Source organism: Sapajus apella, unplaced genomic scaffold, assembly GCF_009761245.1.
Source record: "Sapajus apella isolate SASKATOON/1434 unplaced genomic scaffold, GSC_monkey_1.0 scaffold117, whole genome shotgun sequence".
NCBI lineage: Eukaryota > Metazoa > Chordata > Mammalia > Primates > Cebidae > Sapajus > Sapajus apella.
Genome location: NW_022437057.1, coordinates 2,614,311 through 2,636,218, shown reverse-complemented (window position 1 = coordinate 2,636,218; position 21,908 = coordinate 2,614,311). Strand labels below are relative to the sequence as shown.

The 21,908-nt window shown below is 45.2% G+C and overlaps 1 protein-coding gene across 2 annotated transcripts; it reads right to left on the bottom strand.

The window, feature by feature from the left end:
- Positions 1-885: 885 nt before the first annotated feature.
- BNIP1 (BCL2 interacting protein 1) lies at positions 886-20,305 on the bottom strand. Of its 2 annotated transcripts, XM_032260372.1 has the most exons (6): positions 20,196-20,305; positions 18,220-18,312; positions 10,470-10,561; positions 6,065-6,166; positions 4,855-4,973; positions 886-1,535 (listed from the first exon to the last, which is right to left on the bottom strand). In XM_032260372.1, exons 1-6 carry the CDS (start codon positions 20,277-20,279, stop codon positions 1,339-1,341), a joined length of 687 nt encoding a protein of 228 aa, XP_032116263.1. In that variant the 5' UTR covers positions 20,280-20,305; the 3' UTR covers positions 886-1,338. The 2 variants fall into 2 exon arrangements, with proteins under 2 accessions (XP_032116263.1, XP_032116264.1); XM_032260373.1 differs by lacking the exon at positions 18,220-18,312.
- Between the last annotated feature and the right edge of the window lie 1,603 nt (positions 20,306-21,908).

Genomic DNA, 21,908 nt, shown 5'->3' with positions numbered 1-21,908 from the left:
CTAGCTTCTCCCTCCTTAGTTATACTTAGCTCTGGACATCAGAGAGAAAGGCATGTGCCAGCCCAAATCACTGCACGCCCCCAGGCATGGCCAAGCTGCTATGGCAGAGAAAGGCATCGCTCAGCCTCTTCAGATGTTGGTATGAGCCACTTCCAACATGGGCTGTTTTCTGTTCCACAGATGGGGTCTTGCTATGTTGCCCAGCTGGTCTCAAACTCCTGGGCTCAAGTGATCATCCCACCTCAGCCTCCCAAAATGCTAGGATTAGAGGCATCCCCACCACACCTGGATGAACAGAGGCTGTTGGACCTTCCTTCCTGACAGTCTGTGAGATTTTATTTCCATGCCTCCTTCTGTTCCTCCTTGAGGGAGGAACCTTGTCTGGTTTACCAATGTATTTGTAATGTCCGGCAGTGTCTACAACACCTGTGTGTGGCAGCTGTTTAATAGTTCCTTGTTATTGGTTGGGAACAGAAAGAAAATAATTCTTTGTTGAATGAATGAATAAATAAATAATCTAAGTTCATGTCCTAAAAATATGGACATCAAAAAAGAGGGCTGGGCATAGTGGCTGTAATCTCAGCACTTTGGGAGGCCGAGGTGGGTGGATCACCTGAGGTTAGGTGTTCAAGACCAGCCCAGCCAACATGAAGAAATTCTGTCTCTACTAAAAAAATACAAAAATTAGCCAGGTGTGATGGTGCATGCCTGTAATCCCAGCTACGTGGGAGGCTGAGGCAAGAGAATCTCTTGAACCCAGGAAGCAGAGGCTACCGTGAGCCAGGATCACACCACTGCACTCCTGCCTGGGTGACAGAGCAAGGCTCCATCTCAAAAAAAAAAAAAAAGAAAGAAGAACAGAGGATTCCCAGAGGGCTGTCTTATAACATCGAATGCGTTTTATTTTATTAAATAAAATCAAGTTTATTCAAGGAATGATCAGGAGTTTTCATCACCTTTCTCCCTACCTCTTCTCTCTTCCCTCCACCAGATCTAGCATTTAAGGGTACAGTGGGAGAGGGAGACAGGAAGGACACCAGGTCCTGGAGGCTGGACTTTTAAGTGCTCCACGCGGTAGCCCCCCATAGTGCACAATGGGAGAGGGAGGCAGTTCCTATGTCCCCAAGGCGGCACCCCAGTCACAGGCCTGCCTCCCAAGGCTCTGTTCACCCTTTACAAGCCAGCCACTTGTAGAAAAGTGGGGCACTGTGTTCCATCCAATCTGCAGGCAATTGGCGCAAAGAGGGGTGTGTGGCTCAGCTTGGCAGCCTAGAGCTCAGGAACGAGGACAGATCCTGAAACAGGAGTTGAAAGGCCAGAACTGGCACCTTTGGGATCTCACAAAAACGGAAACAGCCGCTTTTTCACAATATAGAGGACCGTAGCAAGAAACAAGGCCAGAGCAAGGAAGATGAGAAGTTTGTCTGTCAGCTCCCGGCGATTGTATTTTGTGATAAGCTTCCGACCTAGCTGGATGGTCCCCGACATGGACTTAAATTCTTCATTTGCATCCAGGATCGTTCGTGAAGAAGTGACTGGAACAAAAGAGGGAGGGGGTCCGACTCAGAGACTGCAGCTTGAGATACAAAGACCTCACTCTGCTGGCTGGGGTGCTGATAAAAACAAGCATTCTCAAGCGAGTTCCTCTGAGCTGGAATCAAAGCATGCGGAGACCAGTCGAGATGCTGACAAGGAACGGCTCATCCTCAGGTGCCATCAGCTCTAGAGAGTGAGGCGGTTTGTTTGGGAGTCCTGAACATGAACGTCACTAGGGAGAAGGGCAGAAGAGGCTTGCTTACCGGGCCACCCGCTCAGCTCTCTGAACCAGACAGACGCTGCTCAGGAGAACCACCAGCCACAAAACCAACCCAGGGATCGTGGGCGGGCACTGTGAGGTCTGTGTTGGGGCAACAGCTGAAGACACCAGAACCTTCCACCTGTGAGGTGCGCCCTCCAGGACATCTGCTGACCAAACCGGCTCTTTGCAGGATCTCAAAAGAGCAAGGGTGCACTGGACTCTGCCACAAGCCCTCACACATACCAGTCCCTCAGGCCTGGGACACTGGCTGTAGCTTTAACAAGGTGACACCCAAGAAGAGGCCCACATCCCTTACGGGATCATTGTGCCTAGGGTCAGATGTATTTCTGAGCATGGGTATTTGGGCCTGATGTTGAGGGTAGAAGGTGTACCTGGCGAGGTTCTCCCTTAAAACATAGTGAGGCATCATCAGAACAGCCATCGAATCAAATACGTTAAGTGAAAAGGGAAAGCCTGTGAAGTGTATCCATTTAGGTAAGAAACAGGGAGAGAAATATTTCATTTGCTTAAGTTACAGAAGCTTGGATGATCACAGGATACTTTTTTAACAGTGGTTGCCTCTGGGAAGTGGACCAGAGTGGTGGCAGGTGGGGTCAGCTTTTGTGTCCCTCTTGTACTGTCCAGAGCTGTGCTGGCCAATACGGCAGCCCCTAGACATGCGAGGCTCTTGTGCATATAAAACATGACAAATGCAAATGGATATGTCAGTGAGTGTCAAATCCACACAACGTTTCTTTCTTTTTTTTTTTTTTTTTTTGAGACAGAGTCTCACTCTGTCACCCAGGGTGGAGTGCAGTGGCGTGATCTTGGCTCATCGCAACCTCCACCTTCTGGGTTCAAACGATTCTCCTGCCTCAGCCTCCTGAGTAGGGATTAAAGGCACGTGCCACCATGCCTGGCTAATTTTTTTTTTTTAATGTATTTTTAGTACAGACAGGGTTTCACCATGTTGGCCCAGGCTGGTCTCAAACTCCTGACCTCAAGTGATCCACCCACCTCGGCCTCCCAAAGTGCTGGAATTACAGGCATGAGCCACCTTGCCTGGCCAAAATCCAAACAATGTTTCAAAGACTTAATATGAAAAAAAGGAAGGTAAAATATCTCAATAATTTTTAATATTAGTTGTACACTGAAACTGCAATAGTTTACATAATGAGCTAAATAAACTATCTTATTAAAATTAATTTCTTATGTTTCTTTTTACTTTTTAAAATGTGCCTACCAGAAAATTTAAAGTTAACAGATGTGGCTCCTGTTATGTTTCTACTGGCAGTGCTGGGCTAGAGCTTTTTATCCTTCTCTATGCTGTATGTGTTACCTTTTCACAAATTAAAAGCTAATAAGTAAATAAGATAAATTATCAGAGGAAACACAGCAGCATTTTGAAAATGACAGATAAAAGGAGAAAAACAAACACAGAACAGGAATCCCTCTCCACTCTCTTTCTGCACGCCTGCCTGCTGCCATTTGAAAACCCTAAGAACTTGCTAAGTTAAAACCTATCAGGTCTTTCTTTATAAACTTTACTATTATGGAGAATTTTGAACCATCACAAAGCAGACAGCATAGTATCATGAAATGTCATGTGTCTACCACCCATAACCAACAACCACCAACCTCTGAAATCCTGTTCCCCCTCACCCCACCTCCCCTACTCCTACAGCTGTGCAGCAAATTCCAAACACCATATTCCTAATAAGATTTTTGTTTAAAAATTATGGCTCTAATAGGCTTTTAAATCAAGCTGAATTTATGAGGCATAAGGAGGGGGTTAAGAACTGTATTCTTCTCTTTTCTTCAATAGCTATCACTTCTACAAAATGGGCCCCAAGAACACTGGGACCCTCTCAACACCCCAGAAACCACCAGCATTTGTGTCTCCTTCCCACTGTTAGCGGGGGGGCATCCTCTCACCACACCAGAGCATAAATGCCCTGGACTCAGAGGCTGAGTTGTCTCTTTGCTCCCTCTCTCTCCAACGCCTCTCCCACAGGACACACTGAGAGAAGGCCGCTGGCTGTTCTGAGCTGAAATGTTCAGGTAAGTTGTAAACACAAAGAGTGACCATGGGATCACCTGCTTGCTTTCCTTTTGCTTCTGCCTGTTTGCTGCACTGAAAAAAAAGTGGTTCAAAATTAAAGATAATTTCTAGAGGTGATAGTGGTATTGTGGTTCTGGGGTTGTTTCTGCTTTTTCCCCAGAGTCCCTTATCTTCTAGAGAGATGTACTGAGACATTTATGGACAATGTCTGGGATTTGCTTCAAAATAATCCAGATGGGGGATGGGCTGAGGGTAGAATTGAAAGGAGTCTGGCTGCGGTAATGGGCTCAGGGCTCAGCAGATTCAGGATACCATGCTTTCTACTTTTGTCCATGTGTGCAATGTTCCAAAAGCATTTCAAAGAGTAAACCCTCTTTTTCTGTTGTCTCACACTGAAGGACCCTGGAGAGGGCTGATGCTTTTCCGTGTCACAGAGGAGACACTCTGGGAAAACTATTGGAGGGAACCAGATGGTCGCAAGCAGTCTCTCCTGCAGCCTCTGACTCTCATCTTTTAAAAAGAACTCATAGGAAAAATAACGTTGGGGAGTGTAATTGTAAACTAAGGTCCTAGCAGTCTTACCATCAGCCAATTCACCAAACATCCCGTGGAGCAACGATTCCCAAATTTGCCTGGCCATATGGGTACCCAGAGCCCTTGCTGAAAATGAGACTCCCAGGCCCCTTACCCAACTCTGCCAACGCCTTCTCTAGGAAAGGGCCTGGGGACCTCTGCTTTTCACTTGAGCCCCTGGGGATGCCCGCCCTGGGGAAACACTGATGGGGGTGTGGGGTCTTCTAGTAAAGAGAAATAAGAGCAGCATATCCCCCCTATGGATAAGACCAAGGTGTCAACTCATCTCACGAGGAAGAAGCCCCCCAAGTCAGTGAACTTCGTGTGGGCCGTGGTGGAGGAGCCCAGGGTGGAGGTGCCGGGGCAAGGGCACTAAAGCAGTGTCTCTGGAAGAGGCTTCCTACTCCGGGCCCAGCTTTACCTAGGGACTGCATGGCCTCCTCGCTCTGCTGGACCTGCTGGGCCATCATCCTGCTGATCCCCATGAGGCTCTCAGTGATGGCACTGGATGTCTGGGCTAGGCTCTCTTTGGTAGTTTTCCTGAAAGTTCAGAGGAAAAGAAAGAAGAAGAATGTCAACAAAAGTCTCCCTGCAAGAAGACCCCATGTCCAAATGAGATCTCACTTTTTGCCTACCCAATAAGTATATATATTTTAAGTGATCACATTCAATAATGGCAAGGGTATGCTGAGACCCACACCCCTATGGACTGCTAGTAGGAACAGAAACCGGTACTGCCTTCTGCAAAGCAATCTGCCAATGTAGGAGCCTTAGAAATGTTCGTTCCTTTGACTCAATCATCTCATCTCTGAAAATCCCTCCAAAGGAAACAACCAAAATGCAGATAAAACCTTATGTTCTAAGACACACTCTGGTGTATGACTTACAACACCAAAACACTAGGAATGCAAACACACATAGGGGATAGGATTAACATACAATCTACATACTATGTACTGTTAGAATTAGGCTTTAAAAGTTTTCTTTTTTTTTAAATGAGCAAGTTTTGTGCTGAAACAGCAGAATATAAAATTTTATGTATGGTACAATTGTGACTTTGTAAGAAATATAGAAGAAAAAATGAGAGAAGAGAATATACCAAAATGCTCATGAGTAGTAAGATTCCATATTTTCGGCCGGGTACGGTGGCTCATGCCTATAATCCTAGCAATTTGGGAGGCTGAGGCGGGAGGATTACCTGAGGTCAGGAGTTCAAGACCAGCCTGGCCAACATGGTAAAACCCCATCTCTAATAAAAATACAAAAAATTAGCCAGGTGCAGTGGCACAACCCTGTAATCCCAGCTACTAGGGAAGCTGAGGCAGGAGAATCACTTGAACCTAGGAGGTGTAGGTTAGGTTGCGGTGAGCCAAGATGAGCCACTACACTCCAGCCTGGGCTACAGAGTGAGATTTTGTCTTGAGAAAAAAAAAAAGATTTGATATTTTCATTTTGTAATTCATACTTTATTTTACCAATTTACTACAAATAAGTATGCATTTCTTTCAAACTTTAGAAAATTACTTCTATAATAAAATTAAACACCAAGCTGTTCCCTACAACGGATTTTACACCTTGCCAATTGTTACCTACTTTATTATGAGAGCCCAGAAAAACAAAAGAGCAGGTACCTTTGCCTTAAGAGATCTCCTCCCTGAAGAAGTTCTGCTTTCTCTAGATTGTCGATTGCAATTTTGCAGGTAAGATTAGCTTTCCTCCATGAAGTCTGATTGCTGGAATGAGAAGGTTCACATGTGAGTGTGTGTACTCCACCAGGCCATAAGTCAGTTTAGTTCACAGCAGTTCCCACCAACAAAGGAGTGTGGGGAAAGGCCACCCAGGCATGGCCTTCAGAGCCCATGCTACTTCCTGCCATTTCCTCCTCCTGGTCCCCCAGCAACTGTTCTTGTTCAGGTCCTGATAACCCTCAACCAGACCCTGGAGGCCACCACAGGGAGGCTCTATAGCTGTCCTGCTGCCCCTCTCATCCCGAGGGGCTGTGAACATGGCACTCCTCTGTGCACAGCTCCACAATGGCTGGACTTCAGGGAGGCATCCAAACTCTCCAACTGGGTACACAGGCCCCTCTTCTGCACAGTTGCTTCTAAGGCTGTACTGCTATGGCCTGTGTATTAGTTCGTGCCATCCCTTGAAAACCATGACTTACTCATCTCCAGTACCTTGAACAACCATTTCTGGCCCTTCAGCTGCTGAGTTCATATATACTGTAGGAAATAAAAACTCATGGCCAGGCACAGTGGCTCACACCTGTAATTACAGCACTTTGGGAGGCTGAGGTGGGTGGATCGCTTGAGCCCAGGAGTTCAAGACCAGCCTGAGCTACATGGAGAAACCCCGTCTCTACTAAAAATACAAAAATTAGCCAGGCGTGGTGGTGGCACATGCCTATAGTCCCAGCTACCTAGGAGGCAGAGGAGAAAAGATCACCTGAGCCTGGGAAGTGGAGGTTGCAGTGAGACATGATGGTACCACTACATTCCAGCGTGACAGAGTAAGACCTGGTCTCAAGATTAAAAAAAAAAAAAAAATCACAAAAAGCCAATCTTTCAAAATATTTCTTCAAGGTTTGTTGTTCTTTCCATACTACAGACCAATCATGAATGACACAAACATGGTGGATGAGCAGAGCCCTGATTGCTATGGCTGATCTATATTCTTCATCTGCACTCCCTTGTGGGTGATAACAGAAATTTGGTGAACAGCTTTCTGGGGTTAGAAATGTGACAGATGGGTGCGGTGGCTTACAGCTGTAATCCCAGCACTTTGGGAGGCCAAGGCAGGTGGGTCACCTGAAGTCAGGAGTTCTAGACCAGGCTGGTCAACATGGTAAACCCCTATCTCTACTAAAAATACAAAACTTAGCCGGGCATGGTGGTAGGCGCCTATAATCCCAGCTACTCTGGAGTCTGAGGCAGGAGAATCGCTTGAACCCAGAAGGCGGAGGTTGCAGTGAGCCGGGATCGCACCACTGCACTCCAGCTACGGAGTCAGACTCCGTCTCAAAGAAAAAAAAAAAGAAATGTGACAGTTGTTGATAGGCTATAAAAAAGCTAACTGAGTCCCTCTAAGAATCAAACTCATACTTCAGAATTCTTACGTAGCCAGCTCAAACCAATTGTGCTAATCCCTGGAAATACTAAAAAATCAAAACACAGAGTACATGAACTGACAGGGTGGTTTTCTAATAGCACCTTTATGCTGAAGGTCTTAATGAGCACCCGCTCTGCCATTTCACACCTGTCACTTTGAAAGAATCCATTACATTCTGAAACAGTTTGCAAGGGAGTTCTGCAGAGTTCTGCAGGGCCCTGGGATTCAGAGATGACTGAGGGGCCATACCTCTCCTCAAAGGCCTCACATTCACACATTCATTTAAGAAAAAGACAAGCAAACAGATACTCACTGTATGATGTGACAAGCATGATGACCCAAGCAAGCACAGCTACTGTTTCAACCGCCAAAGGATTTTTATTTTTTTTTTTTTTTTTTCTGAGACAGGGTCTCACTCGGTCTCCTAGGCTAGAGTGCAGTAGCATGATCATGGCTCACTGCAGCCTCAACCCAGCCCACTGCCCTCCTGCCTTGGCCTCCCAAGTAGTTGAGACTGCAGGCACACACTACCACTCCCAGAGCTAATTTTTCTTTTTTTTTAATAGATGGGGTCTTGCTTTGTTGCTCAGGCTGGTCTTAAGCTCCTGGGCTCAAGCAGTCCTCCTGTTTCAGCCCCCAAAGTGCTGGCATTACAGGTGTAAGCTACTGCACCTGGACCCAAAGTATAAATTGACTGCTTTCTCTGCTCCGGTCTGTAATGCCACATCGTGGATGGCCATTCCCCGCTTTAAACCCATGCAAAACTGAGTGTGTCTGGCATAACTTACTATACTTTATACAAGGGCTCCTCTGTACTCAGTGTTTATAATCTGAGTAGGCTTGGTGGCTCAGGAAAGCAAAAGCCATCATAACATAAAGTAATCGCGAAAGAGCCAAGCCCTGGATCACTGCCTGTCACTCACACAGCCCTCCCTGCTTACACTGGCCTCCCCGTGCTTGTGTTTTTGCCAGTTAGTGTCTTTCTGACAGCTGACTGTAACATATACTGCTGCTTTCAGGGAAGATGACGCTGGCAAATTGCTCAAATCAGAAGCAAAGCCACAAATACAGATCTGGCAGAGGCAGAACACTGAACAAGAGATAAAGAGAAAACCCATGGGAATGATGACTTAGCAGCGGCTTCAAAAGAAAATGATTTAGCCAGGCACAGTGGAGCATGCCAACTACTTGGTAAGCTGAGGTGAGCGGATCGCGTGAGCCCAGGAGTTCGAGGCTGCATTAAGCTATGACTGTACTCCAGACTGGGCAACAGAGTGGGACCTCATTTCTAAAATTTTTAATATTTTTTTTTTTTTTGGAGACAAAGTCTCACTCTGTTGCCAGGCTAGAGTGCAATGGTGCGATCTCAGCTCACTGCAGCAGCCTCTGCCTCCCGGGTTCAAGCGATTCTCCTGCCTCAGTCTCCATAGTAGTTGGGATTACAGGCGCCCGCCACCATGCCCAGCTAATTTTTGTAGTTTTTAATAGTGATGGGGTTTCACTGTGTTAGCCAGGATGGTCTCAAACTCCTGACCTTGTGATCTGCCCACCTCAGCCTCCTTAAGCGCTGGGATTACAGGCGTGAGCCACCACAACCTGCCAAAATTTTTTAATTTTTTAAAAATAAAATAATATATATATTTTGAAAATGGAGTCTCATTCTGTCGCCCAGGCTGGAGTGCAGTGGTGCAATCTTGGCTCACAGCAAACTCCATCTCCCAGGTTCAAGCAATTCTCCCACTTCAGCCTCTCAAGTAGTTGGGATTACAGGTGCCCACCACCATGCCCAGCCAATTTTTGTATTTTTAGTAGAGACGGCATTTTACCTTGTTGGCCAGGCTGGTCTCGAACTCCTGACCTCAGCTGATCCACCCACCTCGGCCTCCCAAAGTGCTGAGATTATGGGCATAAGCCACCACACCCAGCCAAAAATAAATTTTTAAGAAAGAGAGAGAATGATCTCAATACCTCAAATATGTTTGGAAAAACCCCCTTTATGATTAGTACAAAAGTCAAATGTGAAGGGAAAGGTACTGTTTCATGTTGTCTGACAATTTCATTGGAAAAGTTAAACCTCTTCCAATTCAATAACAAGAAACAGCACATAGCTGTAATTATATAATCAAGGATTAGCACGCACTTGCAATTATAACCTCAATTTTGGTTTTATTTTTTGACCTCAACTTTGTTTAACTTACGGTTTTTGTTGCATTTTTTTTTAGATAGCATCCCACTGAAAACCTTCTAAATTTTGGTCCACCTTAAGTAGGTCTTCTTTTTGTAGATTTTTTCTGTTGCCAATTATCTTTAGATAAAAAATGACTCTGTATTACAAAAGCAGTCATACTTTTTGCTTAAAATATACAATACAGTATAATGTTAAATATGCTTTTGTAAACTATGCACAGCTCCACCTGCTCAGATGGGCCCTATTTAACCCTTCCCCACTCGCCCATACAGGTGGAATGTTCTCTCATTATTGATAATAATTCTCATTATTGATTGGGAGAGAACATTCCACCTGTATGTAACTGACACAATTGGCTGGGCATGGTGGCTCACGCCTGTTATCCCAGCACTTTGGGAGGCTAAGGTGGGTGAATCACATGAGGCCAGGAGTTAGAGATCAGCCTGGCCAACACAGCGAAACTCCAGGTGTGGTGGGGCACACCTGTAATCCCAGCTACTCAGGAGGCTAGGTAGAAGAATTGCTTGAACCCAGGAGGTGGTGGTGGCGGTGAGCAGAGATCACGCCACTGCACTCCAGCCTGGGTGATAGTGTGAGACCCCATCTCAAAAAAAAAAAAAAAAAAAAGACACAATTAAGTCAGCATTAAACCAGACTCATCAGGCAAACACATGTGCAAGGCTCATAGGGAACAAGTAAGCCAGCAGAGGCCACTGGCGGGAGCAGGCCCTGCCTACCTGAGCATCTGCTTTTTGTGATTCTCCACTTCCTGGAGTAGAAGTTGTTTCTCTGACTCTTTGTCTTGCTCTTTAGCTGACTGCTCCAAGTCCTTTGAGGAAAAATACTCCATGTTAAAATGATTTCAAAAGTCAACATAAAAACGGAAGAGCATTTCTATTCCTGCCAAGGGCATAATAGCACTTGAAGCACCCTTTTAAAACAACACCTAGGAATGCTAGGTAACATTAACACACATTCTTTTAAATATATAGCTAAGTCTGCATGAAAGTAAGGAAGATCCCTAGGGCCCAAAAGTGAGAAGGGAACAAGAGCTGGAACAGCCAGCCTGGGAGTGATGTATGGCTGCCCTGGCATCAGAGCTGCTGCTCCTGTCATCTAGGGCTGGCCCAAAAGGAAAAGAAAAACAATGACAAAATGCAAGCACAATGATCCCACACTTAGATATCATGGAATATCAAACTGCTGTTCATTTCCAGATACACACAATTTCTGTGCCTATATCATTAAAGACCAGTAATAAGCAGTTTGAGCAATTGAGGGTTTGAGAGTTCATGTAGGGACAGAAAAATGAAGTCTTGGGCCATCTGAGGCTGGGAAGCTGAACTGAGATCACCACAAATCCAAGACCCGAAAAAGGTTACAGACACAGGAAAATGGTCTAGAAAAATGTCCATCCACCAGCACATAGTGAAAACATGGATGCCTGACTTTTTTGCTGAGTTCCAAATAGAGGGGTTAAAAAAAATCTCCCAGCCGCGTGAGGTAGCTCATGCCTCTAATTCTAACATTTTGGGAGGCCAAGGTGGGTGAATCATGAGGTCAGGAGATCGAGACCAGCCTGACCAACATGATGAAACCCCGTCTCTACTAAAAATACAAAAATTAGCTGGATGTGGTGGCATACACCTATAGTCCCAGCTACTCAGGAGGCTGAGGCAGGAGAATCACTTGAACCCAGGGAGGCGGAGGTTGCAGTGAGCTGAGATCACATCACCCAGCCTGGACGACAGGGCGAGACTCTGTCTCAGAAAAAAAAAAAAAAAAAAAAAAAAAATCTCCTCTGACCAGGGAGCTGCTCCTTCCACTAATCTAGAATTCAATTTATTTTCCCTGAGTGATTCGTGAAACTCCATGAGGAGAAATTAACATAAAAAGTGTTCCCAAATGGGATCATCCATTTGGGAACACTGGCAGAAAAAAGGGAGACCTGGCAGAAAGCTAATGCAAAAACCTCTGTAGAGACTTCGCCTCAACCCAGCTGCACAAGGTCCCTCAGATAAGGTCTGCTGAAGATGAGTGCTCACAGTCCAAAATAACCAAACACCAAGGAAATAACCCACCAAGAGTGAGGGTCAGCAGATATACCCAGAAGTATTAAACCCCAAGAACTTTTGGAACCATCAGAGAGACTATAATTAAAGATAGCATTACACCTCAAGTCACATTTTTTTGGTTTACAAATTAAAACAGGTTCTAGCCTCAATCAAGCCATTGATCTGAAACATCACTGTATGTGCTCATTTATACACTAATTTACTTATTTACATATTAATTTGCACATGCTGGTTTGGAACAAGTATGTGTATCCACCATTTCAATAGCTCAGGGATGACTTTCAATTTATGCCCCCAAATACTGCTGACATAGAGAACAAAAGAAATAATCAACTGTGACTGGAAAACTTTTACAAACGTCATCAATTATTTTCATAATTATTTGTTTAAAATCTGTATCCCTACTAGAATATAAACTCTATAAATAAGGAGAGCTGTATCTGGCATTATTCACTCCATATAGTCCTTGTGCCTGGCACATACTGGGCGCTGAATCACCAAATGGAAGAATGAATGCATGGGGAAAAGGGAGAAATAAAAAGGGGGAAATGTACAATTTACTCATGAAAGACTGCCTGGAAGTTCTGTCAAAAAGAACCAGTGATAGTTCTGGAGAAAGGAAAGGGGGCGGGTAGAGTAGTTCTCAAATTCCAGTTTAAGAGCTATATGTACAAAGACAAACACACAGATATTTATACACAGTCAATGCCCAACATTTACCACATGCAGAACACCCAATTTTGAGGATCTGAGGCCAATTCTCTAGTATCACACAATCTTGTTGGAAACACACAAAAAAGACATTCAAATAAAAGCTAACAATGGCAAGCAAACAGGAATCTTGTATTTATTTCCAGGTATAAAAAGAGTATGTAAACACTTAAGAAATGCAGATTAAAACTGGGATGGGGGCTCACGCCTGTAATCCCAGCACTTTGGGAGGCCGAGGCGGGTGGATCACGAGGTCAAGAGATCGAGACCATCCTGGTCAACATGGTGAAACCCCGTCTCTACTAAAAACACAAAAAATCAGCTGGGCATGGTGGTGCACGCCTGTAATCCCAGCTACTCAGGTGGCTGAGGCAGGAGAATTGCCTGAGCCCAGGAGGCGGAGGTTGCGGTGAGCCGAGATCGCGCCATTGCACTCCAGCCTGAGTAACAAGAGCAAAACTCCGTCTCAAAAAAAAAAAAAAACTGGGATGGGGTTATTCATTTACTGACCATGTGCTCATTAGGTCCTTACTAGGTGCCATAATAAACATGTAGATGTAAATGTATTGATGAGGTAATTTCAATTAGTGAAAGAAATAAACATTGGGTGAGCACCCAGATATTTAAAAAGAACATGAAAACATTCATACTCAAGGTAACAGGTGTAGCTGGAGAGTTGAAGTCAGGCTGAGTTGAAGAAATGTCTGTCAGGGAATAAGTTAGCTTTGTGTGTGTGTGAGAGAGAGAGGGAGTTTTGCTTTTGTTGCCCAAGCTGGAGTGCAGTGGCGCGATCTCAGCTCACCACAACCTCCACCACCCAGCTTCAAGGGATGCTTCCTGCCTCAGCCTCCCAAGTAGCTGGGATAACAGGTGTGTGTTACCACACCTGGCTAATTTTGTATTTTTCGTAGAGACAGGGTGTCTCCATGTTGGTCAGGCTGGTCTCAAATTCCCGACCTCAGGTGATCCGCCCACCTAAGCCTCCCAAAGTGTTGGGATTACAGGCATAAACCACCATGTCCAGCCAGAATAAGTTAGCTTTAAAAAAAAGAAAAAAAAAAAAAGTGGAACCAGTCCAAATAAATGCCCTTTGATACTGAACTGGCTAAAACAAAATTACAGCTATTTAAAAAAGAATGAGAGGGCAGGTGTGGTGGCTCACACTTGTAATCCCAGCACTTTGGGAGGCTGAGGCAGGCGATCACTTGAGTCCAGGAGTTCAAGATCAGCTTGAGCAACATGACAAAACCCCGTCTCTATAAAAAACACAAAAATTAGCTGGGCGTGGTGGCATGCTCCTGTAGTCCCAGCTATCTGGGGGACTAAGGAGGGAGAAGAATCGCTTGAGCATGGGAAGTCAAGGCAGCAGCAAGCTGAGATTGTGTCACTGCACTCTAGCCTGGGTGACAGAGCAAGACCCTGTCTCAAAAAAAAAAAAAAGAAAGAAGAAGAAGAAAAAAAGAAAAGAAAAATAAGGGCAATCTCTAATTACCAAAATAGAAAGATTTCCAATATAAGTTTTTTAAAACTGTGTGTTAGTATGCTACCTTTTAGATGAGAAACAGAGAAGAAATAAGAAAACATATTTGTCAGCTGGGCACAGTGGCTCATGCCTGTAATCCCAGCACTTTGAGAGGCCGAGGTGGGTGGATCATGAGGTCAAGAGATCAAGACCATCCCAGCCAACATGGTGAAACCCCATCTCCATTAAAGAAAAAAAAATGGCCGGGCGCGGTGGCTCACGCCTGTAATCCCAGCACTTTGGGAGGCCGAGGCGGGCGGATCACGAGGTAAAGAGATCGAGACCATCCTGGTCAACACGGTGAAACCCTGTCTCTACTAAAAAAAAAAACTACAAAAAAATTAGCTGGGCATGGTGGTGCGTGCCTGTAATCCCAGCTACTCAGGAGGCTGACGCAGGAGAATTGCCTGAACCCAGGAGGCGGAGGTTGCGGTGAGCCGAGATCGCGCCATTGCACTCCAGCCTGGGTAACAAGAGCGAAACTCCATCTCAAAAAAAAAAAAAAAAAAAAAAAAAAGAAAAAAAAATACAAAAAATTAGCCGGGCATGGTGGTGCATGCCTGTAGTCCCAGCTACGCAGGAGGCTGAGGCAGGGGAATCCCTTGAACCAGGGAGGCGGAGATTGAAGTGAGCCAAGATCACACCACTGCACTCCAGCCTGAGCGAGAGAGAGAGACTCCGTCTCAAAAAAAAAAGAAAACAGATTTGTCGTTTTAAATATTTAAGTAAAGAAACTCTAGAATGATATGTAAGTAACAAAAGTGGTTACCTGTTTGGGAGCGGGAAACGAAAATCAAAACTGCGGCGTAACTGAGACTTTTCACTGAATGTCGACACTTACAGACACAGACACACACATAAAATATGTAAAAGGAACATCCTTTCAAAAATAAAAAATTAAGATGATTAAATCAGTACTGGAGATGGAGACAGAAAGCAGTCAGCTAGGTATGGTAGCACTGTTGAAATTCTATAGTTAACTCCTATAGCAAAAATCATACATTTTCAAAATTGCCCTTGAAAATCTCTTAGGTAGGCAAAACACAGGACACAGACATATCGTTGCTCAGGTGTCCAACTGGCCAGCTTTTCCACCAGCTTTATAATACTGTCTTCCTCTGCTAAGCAACAACAGAGTTGCTGGTGGGCTTTGGGGGCCATGTTATATGAAAAGCACACATCTTTTTTTTTGAGACAGGATCTGGCTCTGTCACCCAGGCTAGAGTGCTGTCGTGCAATCTCAGCTCACTGCAACCTCCACCTCCCAGGTTCAAGCAATTCTCATGCCTCAGATAGCTGGGATTACAGTTACATACCACCACACACAATTAATTTTTGCATTTTTAGTAGAGATGAAGTTTCACCATGTTGACTAGGCTGGTCTCAAACTCCTGACCTCAGGTGATCCACTCACCTCAGCCTCCCCAAGTACTGGGATTACAGGCATGAGCCACTGTGCTGGCCAAAAAAGCATAAGTCATACAGTTTGAATATTTGTCCCTGCTCAAATCTCATGTTATATTGTAATCCCCAGTGTTGGAGGTGGGGCCTGGTGGGAGGTGTTTGGATCCTGGGGGTGGATCCCTCATGAATGGCATAAGCCATACCCTTGGTGATAAGTGACCTCTCACTCAATCTCTCTCTCTCTTGCTCATGCTTTCGTCATGTGAAGTGCCTGCTCCCTCTTCGCCTTCTGCCATGACTGGAAGCTTCCTCAAGCCTCCCCAGAAGCAGAAGCTGAGATGCTTCCCACACAGCCCGTAGAACCATGAGCCAATTAAACCCATGTTTTTAAAAAAATAAATTACCCAGCCCCAGGTATTTCTTTATAGCAATGCAAGAAAGGCCTAATACAAAACCCCAATACCACAAGACCAGGTGCCACAAGACCCATCCAAGGATGGTGACATGGTTTGGCTGTGTCCCCACTGAAATCTCATCTTGAATTGTAACCCTCACAATTCCCACATGCCACGGGAGGAACCCGGTGGGAGGTGATTGAATTACAGAGGTGGGTCTTTCCTGCACTATTCTCATGATAGTGAACGAGTCTCACGAGATCTGATGGTTTTAAAAACAGAAGTTTCCCTGCACAAGCTCTCTCTTTGCCTCCTGCCATCCATGTAAGACATGACTTGCTCCCCTTGGCCTTCTGCCATGATCATGAGGCCTCCCCAGCCATGTCAGAAGTCCATTACACTTTTTTCTTCTCAGTCTCAGGTATGTCTTTATCAGCAGCATGAAAACTAATACAGATGGGCAGATCCATGACACCCACCTTGCCCTCACTGAAGGCACAGCAGTGGAAACATCTCCACTATTCAAATTACTACTTCTAAGAGACCTCCAGAAGTCTAGAGGAGCAAGCACGTTTCCACGCTCCAGTACCTCCTGACTCTCCTGGGTCCAATTAGGGCAGAGTAAGTGCTAGTTCTCTGCCAACCCAACATTAGGTCCTGTAACTGCAGTGAGAAGAATCCCAGGAGAAAACTCAGGCATAAAAATGGAGAAAGTGGACCAGGCATGGTGGCTCATGCCTGTAATCCCAGCACTTTGGGAGGCCGAGGTGGGCAGATCACAAGGTGAAGAGTTCAAGACCAGACTGGCCAACATGGTGAAACCCTGTTTCCATTAAAAAATATAAAAATTAGCTGGGCATGGTGGCTCCTGCCTGTAATCCCAGCAGCTTGGGAGGCCAAGGTAGAAAAACTGCTTGAACCGGACCTGGGAGGCAGAGGTTGCAGTGAGCCAAGATCATGCCACTGCACTCCAGGCTGGGCTACAGAATGAGACTCCACCTCAAAAACACAAAAAATAAATTGTAAATAATGGAGAAAGTGAGACATCAGACCGAAATTACTAGAAACCCTCAGGAAATAAAGAAGGAAGAAGAAACCAAGAAACCAGAAAAGCCATCAGAACAGTAATCAACCCTTAGAGTAACCAAGAGATCCAGAGTTTCTTAAAAGAGTCATCTCAAATCTGAAGAACTGAGGAAGAAGAATCATTAACAATCTAAAGTAACTGCCTAGTGTCTCAAGTAGAAGGGCATGAAGAGGAGCTGGCAGGAATGTTTCCAGATAATGACAAGTTTACAGGCTTACTCATGAGGCTAACTAGAATCCAAGGAGCCAACCCTGGCCCTGTCCTCATGGAGAAGGCCTACACAGGATTCCAGGATACAGATGAACACATCGTTTTCGGTGTGTAGACACAGTCATCCTTCCAACTCCTGAGTTCTGGCCCTGGGCCTGGGCCATTCCTATTCACTTTGAGGGACCGCTGTGGGCCTCTCTACCCGGGAGTTACATGCAGGATCCTTGGGTGCCCAGATGGGGGCTTTAAAACATGAGCCCTCCATGGTCAGGTCCATAACCTGTTTCCTGCCTTTTTCTCAGCAGCCCCCAGACCCATGAAACAGTGGTCTTCACCTTCTGATTCTGATCTAGATCTTGAACTTAGAAACAGTTAGAACCTGGCTCCAAATTCTGTCTGAAAGAAGCAGAATAGGCTGGGCTCATGCCTGTAATTCCAGCCCTTTCAGAGGCCAAAGCAGGAGGATTGCTTGATCCCAGGAGTTTAAGACCAGCCCAAGCAACATAGTGAGACACCATCTCTATTTAAAAAAAAAAAAAATTAGCCGGGTGCAGTGGCTCACGCCTGTAAACCCAGGCTGAGGTGGGTGGATCACGAGATCAGGAGTTCGAGACCAGCCTGGCCAACATAGTGAAAACCTGAAAACCCATCTCTACTAAAAATACAAAAATTAGCCAGGCACGGTGGCGCACACCTGTGGTGCCAGCTACTTGGGAGGCTGAGGCAGAAGAATCACTTGAACGTGGGAGGCGGAGGTTGTGGTGAGCCGAGATCATACCACTGCACTCCAGCCTGGGCAACAGAGCGAGACTTCACCTAAAAAAATAAAATAAAAAAAATAAAAAAATAAAAAAAAACTGCCATTCGTTGACACAGCTGGCAGTGTTCTGCATGCAAAAGTTTCTCATTTTCACCTGGAAAGCAGGTTAGTACAGAGTCACCCTCACTGTCTAAGTGTTTACTACTCCCATCAGCTGGTGTTGGAAGAACCCGGACGGCTCTCAAGCAGAGGATATACCCAGGACTGAGCCCCTTCATCGGCTAAACTGAGATACTCAGCATCTCAGTTCTTAGAATACCTACCTGTATTCTGTGATGCAACTGTTGAAATTTCTCTTTTACTTTAGTGTTCAGTTCAGTAAGAGTACTTAAGGGTCCTGAACAATCACGGATATCCTAGGAGACATTGAACAGATAAGAGGCCTTTCTCAAGGCAGTGAAATGAAATAACACCATCCATAAAGTTAGAGTTGGTTTAGACCAACTAATATTAACGTACTGACTGTAATTCATCCTGATCTTTGCTGTTTACCTCTGCAACATGAGCAAAAACATTATCATTTACATTTTTCTCATTCCTTTTTAGATTAATGTTGAATTACTATAAAAGCCTAGAAAGAAACACAATTGCTTTGACCTAATTTTTAGTTCCTAAATTTTAACAAAATCTTATGTGGCCAGTATGAAAAAGCTTAAAACAGCTTGTATGCCCAACACGAATGGACATGCAAAAGCAATACTATAACTTCAGAATCTGAGATCCTTCCAACTTGAAAATCAGGATGCTTAAATATCTGGCATCATATGATGCGATTAACTTCTTCAGTGTGATTTGACAAACCATCAGTGATAAGTCAGAGTGTTTATACAGACATGTTTAAGGGCAGATTTAAAATTTGTTCCTGGACATTCAGCAACAGATTCAGCAACAGCTGATGCCATGTTTCAGAGCAGGCTCTGGAGACAGACCATGTGGATTCTAATCCTGGCTGTAGCAACTTATTCGTTGTGTAAAGTTACTTGGAAAAGTTATTTAAATTCTCTCTGTCTCAGTTTAAATTCTCCGCCTCATCACAACACTACTTACCTCACAGATCATAGGTCATACATGCATGTAAAGCACTTAGCAGAGCAATGGAACACAATAAGAGTGCAATACATCCAGCTATAATCAATCTTTCTCATCAGGAATCACAAGAACCCAAATGTTAGAAAGGGTACAGAAGGGTGCTTAAGCAATTTAGATTAAGAGAAAATGCAATTTCATTTGTATGAAACTTGTTTATTTTTCTATAACTGACCCAGAAGTTCTGTAATATATATGTCAGAGAAGTGAAATTCAGTAAGTTTTAAATATCTCCATCAAATTTCAATTTTTCTCTGGCTTACTCATTTAAACACACTTCTTTGCACCGTATGATAAACTACGAATTTGGTTTATTCTGCATCTGGTTTACCTGGGGAGCCCTACTTTCCTGCACTTTTGCCACACCCTGTTACAAACTCATTCTGAGTCTACATCTAATGTTTAGTGACTTTGCTGAAAATTATTTGCTTTAAACCAAAGTTTAAAACTCTTGGTTTCTTTTTGCTAAACTCATGGAACCGTGTCTACGTTCCTAATTCTTGCCTACATCAACTCGTTTATCTTACCTCTACCCTTAAATGCCTTAAGGCAAAGCATATCATTTCCCTTCCATACAAACAGATTAACACTCTAAGGTGTTTTTCCTAGGCTGACTTTCCCAGTCCAGGTCCCAGTTTTGCCATTGACCCAGATCTGCCTTCTAACCTGGGCCTTGGCGCTATATTCGATTTCCTCAAGCATAAAATCACAACTACGGCCCAGGTTACTTTGGTGCCTCCCGTGCCAGGTGGCAGGGGGCGGGGCTAGCGGCCTCCCGGACGCCACTAGGTGATGGGGAAGCAGAAGGCGGGGCCAAGCAGGGTGGCAGGTATGTTGTGAGGTGGTCACGGGCGAGGCGACGACTAGGGCAGCAGGTGGAAGGGGCAAAGCCGAGCCGCGAAGCACGGATCAGAGGCGGAGAACGGTGGGGCGCTCTGGAAATGGGCGATCCAGCAGCACTGGGAAGGAGGATCAAGGCCAGCAGTCACGGGGACACGACCAAATGGGGACCAGGAGGTAGCCGGCCATGGGGCGGAGCCAGTGGCTTGAGAAACCAATTGGGGAAAGTTCCGGAGTGACACTGCCGCGCTCACAGACCAGCAGAGCTTGGGTTAGGGCTGCTGGAGACCAGCAGGAGTCCCGGGATCAATACCTGAATAAGGGCCTTCACCTCCAGGTCAAATTTGACAATCTCTTGGTTACAGATCCGGACGTGGACATCTTGGGGAGCCGCCATGTTGAGGACGGACGCCGGCTACGGGCAGCGGCAGGGCCCAAGTTCAAACGCGTTTTCGCAGCACCTTCTTTCCCTCCCCACCTAGTCTCGGGGCAGCGCCCCCTAGAGACCGGCGAAAATGGCATGCGAGGGTCCCTGCTTAGAGTTGGAAATTTACCCGACACGTGGAGGGAAATCAGCCTCTCCTCTTAGTATGACCCTAATAACATGGAGAGGAGGAGAAGAGGGAATATCAAGAACGCTTCACAGTGATCTCTTTCCAACTTCCTTCTGTCAGGCATTCTAATAACTACGTATTTTTTGCATAGAAAAAACAAAGATGGGAAGAAAAGTATCCATTGGGATGTCTCTGGAAAGTACAAGTAACACTTTTTTTGTTTCCTTAAACTTTCTTATATTTTTAATATTTTCTACAGTGAGTATAAATTGTGGAGTAAAAGAGAAAATGATAAACGTTATATGCTTTTTAAAGTATGGAGTTCAAGGCAGGTCAGTAGAGTTCCTCCTATCACTCCAACAGGATTTGAGGGATCTTTTTGTAAAACGTGAAATTGATCAAGTCACCTCCCTGTATGCAGCCTTTCTATGGTTGCTGATGATTCTTTTTTGTATACCCTCAACAAATGGTGACTCCTTTATTTTTGTTAGTAAATAATCCAAGTTTCTTAGCTGGTTCTCAAGGCCATCAGCCACCCCGGCCACCAGCCACCCCATCCTGCAGGCACCCTTCCTGGATTCCTCAAGCTTTCTGGATGTGTAGCCTTAGAATGTGGTGTTCTCTTTCCCTAGAATGCTTTTCCCCACTCGACCCCCCTCCATCTGCTTTTGTTCATGTCACTTCGGCAAGTATAGATTGTGAAGAACTGAATGCCCAGGACATGCATGTTCATCTCTCTTAATCCTCACAACCATCCTTGAAATTGTCCTACACCAGTATTATAGATCAGGAGATGGGCTGAAAGCAGATTAAAACAAAAGAAAACAAAACCAACCCTGCCCCAAGATTACCCATCCTGAAAGTGTCACGGCCTCTACTGAAAGCCATCTTTTCCCCAAAAAATCAACATGGCCCCCACTTGTTGTAAGCGGGGCTCTGTGCTTGGGTGTTCCTACAGCCCTCTCCATACCCTCTCGTAAGGTGCTCATCACCCCACCGCACCTAATAGAGAGGCAGTGTATCACAGGATTCACATCTGCCCGAGCTCGAATCCTGTCCACGGCATACTTTGCATGCCTGTGCCTGTCTCCTCAGAGGCTAACTGGTGGTAATCAATAGCACCTTCACAGGCTGGAGGATTAAGTAATACATGAAAAGCACCAAGCACGGAGTGCTAATGTGGCATGTGGTAAGATCTCAATGCCCGTTAGCTGCTATTATTCTACTACTAGCCAACATTTTGGGAGCACGTCTTATGTGCCAGGAACTTTGTACTAAGTGCTTCACGTGTGTCTCGTTTAACTCTCCCAACTCTGTGAGGTACAAACAGGACAGAGAAGAATAATGACTTGCCCAGAGCAAATGGAGTTGCTAGGTCAAAGGACATATGCGTTTTAAAATTCTTACGTACTGGTGCATCACAACCAGGGTGCCCGCCCCGCTCGTCCAGCTTGCCTGCCCGTCGGTCCCCG

What these genes read in the sequence shown, in the direction of transcription:
- BNIP1 (XM_032260372.1), bottom strand. Translation starts at nt 20,279, where the DNA reads ATGGCGGCTCCCCAAGATGTCCACGTCCGGATCTGTAACCAAGAGATT. An exon ending in AGTTGCATCACAGAATACAG is followed by an intron (nt 10,562 to 18,219) that starts GTAGGTATTCTA and finishes TTTTCCTCAAAG; the next exon opens with GACTTGGAGCAGTCAGCTAA. An exon ending in GGAGGCCATGCAGTCCCTAG is followed by an intron (nt 1,536 to 4,854) that starts GTAAAGCTGGGC and finishes CTTTTGTTCCAG; the next exon opens with TCACTTCTTCACGAACGATC.